The sequence below is a fragment of the Antrostomus carolinensis genome, unplaced genomic scaffold (genome assembly GCF_000700745.2).
Source record: "Antrostomus carolinensis isolate BGI_N321 unplaced genomic scaffold, ASM70074v2 scaffold20053, whole genome shotgun sequence".
In the NCBI taxonomy this organism is placed as follows: Eukaryota; Metazoa; Chordata; class Aves; order Caprimulgiformes; family Caprimulgidae; genus Antrostomus; species Antrostomus carolinensis.
The window spans coordinates 35,195-45,298 of record NW_010304693.1 but is presented as its reverse complement, the minus strand read 5'-3'; the positions used below and the strand labels follow the sequence as shown (position 1 = coordinate 45,298).

General features: G+C 35.6%; 1 protein-coding gene across 1 annotated transcript in view; it reads right to left on the bottom strand.

Moving 5' to 3' along the window:
- Positions 1-4,602: 4,602 nt before the first annotated feature.
- LOC104522300 (lipopolysaccharide-responsive and beige-like anchor protein) overlaps positions 4,603-10,104 on the bottom strand; it is a gene marked incomplete at its 5' end in the record, with an annotated part of 30,058 nt that continues 24,556 nt past the window's right edge. The window contains 2 exons of the mRNA XM_010164543.1: positions 4,603-4,814; positions 9,344-9,499. Of these exons, the coding sequence (XP_010162845.1) occupies positions 4,603-4,814; positions 9,344-9,499 (368 nt within the window). The remainder of the gene's footprint in view (positions 4,815-9,343; positions 9,500-10,104) is intronic.

Below are 10,104 nucleotides of genomic sequence, written 5' to 3'. Positions count from 1 at the left end.
TCAACCGCACCACACAGCTTGGTGTCGTCGAATGCAACTGCTGTAAGAAGAACTGCATACTAGGCTGAAAATTGGGAAAAGATTGCTAATGACAGGGCTTCTAAGGGTCAAAAACATATTTGCCAACGTTTTTAACAGAAGGTTGGACAAACATCAGTCAAGAATGGTTTTGGTGTAGTTAAGCCTTCTTTGGGAAAAGGGAATAGCTCAGGTGACCAAAGCTCCTGCCTGCTCTTTCTTATGTTCTGAGATTACAAAGTGAAATGCAATCCCTCAACCTAGGAAATGTCCAAACACTAAGAGTTGCCACTTGAGCTTCAAAATGAGGGTGAGATCAGAAAGTGATGCAAATGAATTATCTCATTTCTTTTCTAGAGCAATCACATGGGGCTCCTCCCCTCACCCCCCTACTTCTCGCCTCCACTCCACCTCCATTGCATCAGGCTGGGCAAGTGCAAAACACATCATCTTTTCGCAGGTACACCACCCTCTCCCAGTAACCTCTACACATCCCACCACCCTATTCAGGAACACAAATCCTGAAGCATAATGTCACATCCCCAAGTGGTACCTTGCTATTAGATCCGAGCCTCTACATATGCAAAAGTCAGTCTTGTGATACAGAAGACACATGGGCTTCAAGAAGTACCAATGGGAGGGCTACATCCTCTCCCTCCTACTCTCCCTCCCCAAAACAAGCCACTTGCCAAGGAGAAAAAAATAAGAGCCCCTTACGCTATCCAGAGTAACTTATCCACAGTAAATTATACTAATTAATGTGAACTCAAAATAGATCAGGGCTGTTCTAAAAGATACAACTATTTCAGACCCTTTACTCTGTTCTGATATTTTCACAGGCTTGGTCAAAAATTGTCTGCAGAAATATTTCTACATCAGAAAAGGCCTGTTTAGCAAAGTGAAGTACTGCCATGCTTCTACATTTTCAAAACCAATTAATTTAGAAAGAAAAAAACCTTACTTTTGATCAAAGAGTATGGTGAAATATTTTTTTAATTTCAGGTTTTAATTTGAGAAGGAAAAAAGGACTTAACCTAAATGTAATCAAGCTGTTTTGTGAAGAATATAGTTTCCAGCAGATGTGTCCAATGTAGGAATTTCCTATCTTTAAGATTTAAATTCATCAAATTTAGTTTATATTGATCTGTGCATTCAAGAGTTATTAGGGAGAAACTAAACAGACAGTGAGACTGCATAGGTGTAATTTCTTTAAAAATTCAGCTTAAAAGTTAAAAATTAAAGAATGTAGATAATGAATATTTCAGTAACATACTTCTTCTGTTAAACCAAAAACATAAAGAATTTTTCCATACAGTCCAGTTGGCCAGAAAATTGTCCTTGATAAAGAATATCAAACAAAACATTTATTTATCACGTATGCCATAGCCCACCTGGCTTGTCAGCTTGAGTTAAGTACCATTCTAAAACATGAATATATGCAGCCAGAGATCAAGAGCTCAGTGCTTCCTAAAGTAATGAAGCCAGATAAAGGAACCTAAATAAAATTTAACTGGTGGAGTAACGGGTGCCCAATGGTATAGTATTTAGGGTACCTTGAGCATACTAGTCTGCTGACTGATATATATCAGAGGCAACAGGTACTATGAAAGGAGGAAATAAATGCTCCTGTTTCAGATTATTTTTGTTGAAACTACTCTTGCATCATGATATGGTACAGTGTCATTGGATGCATGTTGCTGTGAAGTCGTTTTAAGATGGAAATTAGAGATAATTAAATACAGAAAAAAAATGAGAAAGAAGTATTACTTTTGAGAATATCTAAAATTCCAATGAATAGTGCTCACTGGAAGTATGAATAAACTATATCTTGGGGTAAAAAATCATGAGTTTCAAATACAAAAAGACATCAGACAAGTTAATTATCTAGCATCCCACAAATGGATGGAAGTTACCGTTGCAGTAACAGGGCTCGAAACCCAACAAGTCTGCTGGTGCTTTCCATTTCTGACAAAATCAGAATTAAGCAGAAACAGCCCTTTTTATTTGCCTTTTCAAAAGAAATTTGACTGAACAGATATGCCTATAGAAAGCTATTTCTGGGAAAAATTAAAGCCCCCAGATTATCATCTCTTTGAAGCAGAAACTGTCTTTTACTATACATATGTCTAGGCCTATGTATAGTGCCATGAGATTCCAATTTCTAACAAAGCCTTCCAGGCATGCTGTATCACAAAAAGCCCTACATAATGGCAACTAGTAAACACAGGAACCATTGCATGTCCCTAAAAGTACAAGTTTAATAGGATTTTAGACAAAGAGACTTATCAGGTAGCTGTTGTTTTATTTTAAACAGTAGTTAAAATATCATAGTATTAACTTTGAAAACTGCTAAATTTTAATATGTTAGAAATTTGCATTCAGAAGACAGTCAACAGATTATAACAAAATCTACCTATTCTAGTTAGATACTAGGTACAAAATCTCAGCATGTGATCTGTTAAGGTTGTAAAGCAGCCTATAGCCTCAAGGTCTTGTTCACAAAGCAGGCAAGCCTGGCAAATACTCAACAAGAACTTCTCAGGACAGGCCTAGGAATCTGCAAAGATGGAATGCACTTGCAAGCCTTGAAAACACTACAAGGAGACACCTACAAATGTTCATTGCTTCACACCAGTATATTTAGGGTTTTCTCCTCAAAAGGGCAGTTTTGCTCTTTAGGATTTACGAGCTTCCTTGACTGTTAAGTTCTTAAGTCCCTTTCACAGACTTCTGGAGTTTCCAAGTTTAGAAGCTCTGCAAAAATATTGCAAAGTTTGCATTTTCTTTAAACTGATAGATTGCAAAATATGTATAAAATATTCACAGATATTTTGTCCCTCAACGAAAGCCATATTTATTTAAAGATGCTCATAAAATTCTGCTAGCCACATCCCAGAAAAGCTCTCATCTCTTGAATTAGACTGTCGGAAGGATAATGTGGTTAGTTTGCTGTCATCCTCTGCCTGAAGATTCTGCAACTGTGTGAACTAAACCTCTGTATCTCATGCAATTTTTGAATAGTTTTCACAGTCAACATCAAATAACTTGCTAGTTAAATTCAGATACTCATTCTGATATTAGTTATGCTTCTTCAAAATACTTCACAGGATGCAATTTCTCTTTTTCAAATTCAGATAACTCCAGTTGAGTAACAGATTGAGTATGGAACATACAACTTTAGCAAACTGATTAATTTGGAAGATGTCAGATATTATTTCATTATATGAAACTGTATGTCAGTTATAACTGCAATGTACGCCAGATACAACAATACTTTCTGTTTTCCAGATGTCCATTTTGTCCTCTGCAGACAACACATATGTTTTTACTAGTAATTAAAGAGGGTCAGAGAAGACCTTAAGTGTATGGCAGAAAACCTAACAAATACACTTGTGAAGACAGACAGAATATACTGTTTCTCAGCCCTTCTCTTCAGGGCATTTTCTTTTGGGCTGAACAGGAAGAAGGACCATGGAGAACAGGACCACTGTTTGCTTATGATGCACCCCTCCATTCACATATGTAAGCTCTCATCAGCTGTCTCGAAAGGCTCTTACTCCTGTGAATTGGCTTGAGCAGGCTTTTTGACAAGCTGCATGTCTGCCTTCTTCTTTGCTTTGGGCATCAGGAATTAATTTTTTGTGTGCAGTGAAACTGGCATAGTAACAAGATCACTTTCTACCTTTCCTGTTATAGAATACAGACACAGCAGGATTGAACAGTCACAGCATTTCATTCTCATCCAGAGAAAATTATGAGTTAAAAGAAAGAATCTTCGTAAGTAAAAAGATCTGTGATTTCCTGGGAAACAGTGCAAGATGAAAGAGATTAAATTCTTTGGGAAGTGCAAGGTGAGTTTCGGTGGTGAAGGGTTAAAACTGAATTAGGCTGAAGCAGGATTACTCTGACTTATTAGTTTGGTTATATGGTATGAGCTCTGTTGGTTGTCCTGGAACCAATTATAAAGCATAGTACATGAGAGTGAGGATTAGGCACACAGTACCCTACCAAAGGGTTAAACGAAAAAAGTTTTAATCTTGCTTCATTAATCTGTCCCACGCGTCTGTCCTTCTTTCACCTAAGTGTCCTGCTCAGGCCATTACACATCTCATTACAAAGCCTTTAGTCTCAGTCAAAATTCAGTGTCTGCATAACTCTTGATGGCTAAGGTACTGCGGTGAGAACCTATATGCATAAGATTACAGTTGCACAGAATACAGTCTACACTGGAGTGATATACAGTCTTTTTTTGTTTTAAGCAACTCAAATGCAGGTATTTAATCAAATCATCATGTTGAGAGACAAAGGTTTACTCAGATTGAACAGGAAATATAAAAAACTATTTCCCTTCTCACTTCTGGAGACACTCCTTCCCAACTGAATGAGTGAAAATAAAAAAATGTATTTGTAATTTTCAGTATCCTATAACTTTAAAAATTACTTCTACTTGTGCTGCAAAGCAAGCACTGTTTACCCTCAATTCTTTAAACTAGAACTGATCACAACTACAAAAATAGAAACACTGTATTTTGACATTAATGTTACCTAAAACTTTGTCATGCAAAGTGTTCACTCAAGCCATTTTTAGACAACGTCCTTATAAAACAAAATTTTGGGGGTTTGCTTACCTCTTGGGTTATCACCAATGGTATTGGTTTTGCCATTCCAGTACCAGAGCAGCAAAGTTGCATCACGTGATCCTGACAGAATGTAACAATTTCCTCCAATATAGGACTCAGAACGAGCAAGACAGGTTACAACATCCCAATGTCCAAATATTACTTGTATCAGTTTACCTGAAACACATAAAATTGATTGTTTTGAAACTACGCTTTTATTCTTTCTATGGCAAATTAAATACAATATAAAATATTTTAGAAATATTTTCTTTATTTAAAAAAGTTTCCAAAAATAACTATAGTGGAGAGTACTGTTTTCTTTTTCTTGATATGGTGGAAACTTATCTAAAAGTGCAGCAGTCTGTACAGTCCATACAAAAATATTTACAGTCCATAAATAACTTTATTGAACTTTATTCCAACTTTATTGAAAGGCCAGTTTTAACTCTATATGTTTACATTCACCTTACAGACAGCAAACATGATGGGATTCTCTTTCAAGGCAAGTTTAAGGGAAATTTATCGAAGAAAGTAACAGCAAAAATGTTAATCTGATGATGATGTGGGAAAAAGAATCAGAAGAAGCTACAGAACATTTAGGACTCAGAAGAAATTGGTAGTGTGGGAGCATATATGTGCATATAGCATATGCAGCTTTTGAGCATCTCCTTCCACAGAGAAAAGGAGATTTAGATGAAGAATTACTCTTGTAACCACATTTTTACAGCTGGCATCCTTCCCTTTTAAGAATTTCTGTAATGTTCAAAAAAACTCAGAAGACAGACCTGGAAAAAAACTCTCTTACCTATTGCATATAGGACAAACAGTTGTACCAGTGATGAGAGACATAAATGGCAAAAGAAATGAAATCCTGGGCAGTTAGAAATGGGCCATTCAAGTCTGTATAAACATCAATATGACTATTACCTTTTAGCCTTAACTAGAGAGGACAATATTTTCAGAAAAATGTAAAAGTGGATGCTCATGCATAGTGTATTTGCATATGGGAGAAGAAACACACACCCACAGTAGATCTCTGCTAGACCGCCCTGCCAGAGGCTGGCTCCTACACAGCAAACACGTCATGTGGCCTGCTGGCTTCTGGATCTGCCAGCAGCATATGTGATCCTGTGAACTAAGAATGTAAGCACTAAAATCCATCTCACTGGATTTGCTGAAGCCTAGCAACTGCATATCTTGTAGAGACAGGACAAAGATACACACACAGATTTCCTATGTGCCTCCTGGGCCCATTCAGGTAAAACCAGCCAGGTCAGATCCTGCATCCAACGACACAAGGAAGTGTGATGTGTCATGTCATCAACGTGTGACCTCAGATTCATCAGCCTAAATGACCATGCATTCATTTGTGCTTTGGGCTGAATAAAGAATGAAGAAAAAACAGAAGGAAAAAAGAATGATGGCTTTGGAAGGATTAAAAAACCAGGTCAAAAAATAAATAGGAAGTGCAAACTACTGTACCTGAAATAAAATGTTCTGAAAACTGTTTAAAAATAATAACTAGTAACATGAAAAGTAGTAACACAAATCGGTGTTGGGACTCAAATTAAGCAACTCTTAATAAAATAGTTTGGTGCATGAATTAAAAACTATTAGCCAATTGTATACTATAGCTAGTATGACATTTCATAGCCCTTGCTCTACACAGTACGAAGGCACTGTATTAATATCCAGCCTCTAAATAACACTAACAGTACCAAAAGACTTAAGGGAGTGGTTCTGAGGAAAGATCAAAACCAATGTTAACAGCCTAATTTATAACAGAAGATCAAAAAGGTAATTGCAATAAAGTGGAGAAAGCTAGGGAAAAAAAAAAAAAAAGAGAGAAATGTATGAATATCTCCAAAAAAGGGAAAGAATTACATTAGTACATGAAGAAAAAAAAAAAATAGAATAACATGATGCAATTTAAAGGAAACCTGTACATTGGATTTAAAATAAAACACTGATAAAACTTATTAGGCAAGTATAATCCTCCAAGAGAAATTGTGAAATGAAGCACTATCCCATGAGGCTCTTCTGAGTGGAAGGGGCAAAACCCTGGAAGGTACACTTACTGTGCAGATCTCCCTTGTATCATCAGAAAGGAGAGTAACTCAGGGATCAAGTCTTTCACTCATCTCTGTGAGTCTGTAATAGCGTTCTATAGCAGTCAGCTCTGCATACCAGAGCTTTAATTTGTGCCACAGGATCACTTAACTATCTCAGATGCTGACCAGTCAACCAGTTTCATCAGAAAAAGTTACTGAACTTCACAGTTAGGAGCAGTGAAACACACACAGGCTACATAACCTCATTCTGGCGACATTCAAAAACATCTTACCCAATGTATGTTTTTCCCTGAAAATGCAAGTAGTCAATTACATGGTTTAGATTTGAGAATAATTTAATTATGTGATATATTTTTTCAGTTGTATAGCTGTAAGTATTCAACTACCTGAAGTGATTTATACTTTTAGAACACAAGTTTATGCCATAAACATTGCTGAGTTATAGAGATCTCTCAATTATACTCTATGTTTATAGGTTCTGTTCCAGAAAACAAACATTTTTCAAGGCTATTTGTTTGACAGTTGTTTGTGCAGTTGCACTGCCTTGTTAGTTTTACTTTGTTACTGTGCAGCTAAGGTTCAATCAATTCCATCAAAACAAGAAATAAGCTTCTCCTCTTTCATATTAGTAAAAAAAAAAAAAAATCATTAATCTCATAAGAGCTCCTCAACTTTTTTGGTTGTTTCCTTTAATATGAGTTGTCCTCTCTACACAGTAATATCAAACTTTACCATATGCACTTTGATATCCCTTTTTGACAGAACAAATTTTCTAGTTAATGTTTTATTTGACAGCTGTGCTATGAATAATTAAAAGAAAAATAAGACTCAAATGTCTGCACTACTGAATCTAGAAATCATTCCCACTGTTGGAGGAAGGTTTTATTGTGCTTCTGCTATATTAGCTGTTCTGAGAACCCATGATTTGTTAAAAGTATTTCCTGTTAAAAAAACCCCAAACAAACTCAAAAGCTAATAGGAAAAAGGTTCCCTTTTTGTGTAAGTGCTAAAATACAAATGAATTCAACACTTGTGATCACTTGCCATTATACCTTACTGATCACATCATCTTTTTCCCTTGCTGTTCTGCTGATTTCATAGTAAGTATTTCACTATTATATTCTCATTTTAATTCAAAGCAAAATAAACTACATCTGAATTCATTTGATTTAAGCTAGAGCTAGAGTTGTTATATTGACACACAGAAGACACACACAAGACACAAATCTCCTGCCACTTTTTTGACAACTGTATTTTGGTTTATACCATAATTAGGTATGGTAGTAATGAGATACCTGGTGTATCTGACTCACACACAGAGGACATAACTTAATGAGGTATTTGTAGTTCAGAGTGATAAAGGACAAAGCTACCAAAATCATACAAGTTCCTTACATAGATGTAAAGTAAAATATATCCTTTGACATAAAATAATTAGTTCTCTATTCATATACACTGAATATGTATTATTGCTAGCTAACTTTTCTGAAGATCGCCTTTAAATTCTGTTTCATGTAAATTTATTTTCATCAATGAGAAAATTAAACTAAGAAGGGTCTAACAAGATGTCTGTATAATGAATTGTAGTCAGTCCATATGAACTAAATGGAACTACTCCTTTATACTTAAGGCTTTATAACTGCAAAAATGACAGATATGCTAAAATATGCCATGAGATCTAGTCTTAACAGATTTCATTAAAGACCATCCTGTTATGTTAAACATTTAGGTTTGCCAAGTGTGAAAAACACTTTTAACTAATATATTTAAGAAATAATGACAAACATGTAGGATATTCCCTAGGGATTAATAACCTACTGGAAAGCTTGATGGCACACAAACATTAACCACACTGGGTCATTAATCCCAAAGAAGTACCTTGCAGTGAGGTCGCTATTCCCCTTATAAGATAATGAAAGGGAAAAAATCATACCTATATTTTTCTGGGGCTCCATGGCTTTTAAATTCCTGTAGCTCTTACACTGAAAGATGCTTTTCTATTTAGCATGACACATGCATGACTTCAGCAGTTTGGATACATGCCAGCCGACAGACTAATTTAACTGCTGCCCATTATGTCGATCAGTTTATGTTTCATGAAAAAATACAGTGGCTCCAAATCAATTTTTCTATTATAGCACAGCTTTCAAAGGCTTTCCTAAGTATTCTTTCACCAGATTTCAAGATTCCACTTCTGTCCTTATTCTGTGGTGCTTGCCTGTGTTTCATAAAAAAAATTTCTCTGGTGCTGAAAACCCACCAGAGTTAAATTCAAGTAAGCACTCTAAGAACAATTAATTCTCCTGGTATGCAAAGCTTCACAAAAACTCATTTACTTGTGGAAACTACAGTGTAAGAACAGGCATGCCTGTCATACAGATTTGAAGTGTGATGCTATGGCTAAACAACAGCTCCTTGTCTTACATTTGCCATCATTCCACAAAACTGATAGCATACATCAGTAGGCCACAGTAGCAGTAGGTAAGAAAATATTTGACAAATATTATTAGTAGGGGAATAAATACGTACTCCACTTTCTCCCCCCGCTCCCCATTCTTTCTTTATTTGAAACAGTAGGCTGACGATGAACAGAAAAATCTTTTAGGCTATTCCCATATTTAAAAAATACATTACCTGAGTCGGTAGAATAAACTCGGAAACTCTTGTCCCAGAAGCCACAGACCAAGATGTAACGATTATCAGAAGTGATGACAAAACACTGGGAATGTACCTGAATGCTTTGGTCTAAAAGGTCAGTGATTTGCCTTCTGTGCATACCTGTATTGCTGGCTGAACACAAAGACACACAAATCAAGAAATTTTAGCATCCACATTCACAGAACAAAAGCACATTTTAGAAATTTACATTCACACCAAAACTATTCCTCACTGCTGTTACTTGTTTTTTGTGGTAGGGACATTTTGCTTCTACTTTTACTACAAAATACACATTACGCTTCTGGGAACAATCCTAATTCCTTGTAGTATATATTCTAAAACAGAAGAAATCCCTTTTTTAAGTCAAATGCAGCTGACAAATATAAATGAAAGATTGCAAAAAAGCAATGATACATAAAAATGTAATAAACTTCCTTCCCCTCTTCTTCTAGTATAGGAAATTAAAAATTAAGAAACAAATTAAGGGAATGTAATTATAAGACAGTATATACACATATACGCTAGATAGTGTCTCAAATGCAGCAGAAAACAGAATTATGATTTCAAAATTGTTCACAAGTTGTATTTCATTGCAAACATTGTAATTTAAAAAAAAAGAATAACTGCAGTAAACATTGCTGACATTTCACTTTTTTTTTTGAGCATCATACGAAAATTAACCAGCTTATCTCCACAATCTCCTTTAGGGTTGAATGAAAATTTTTACCTTACTCTGA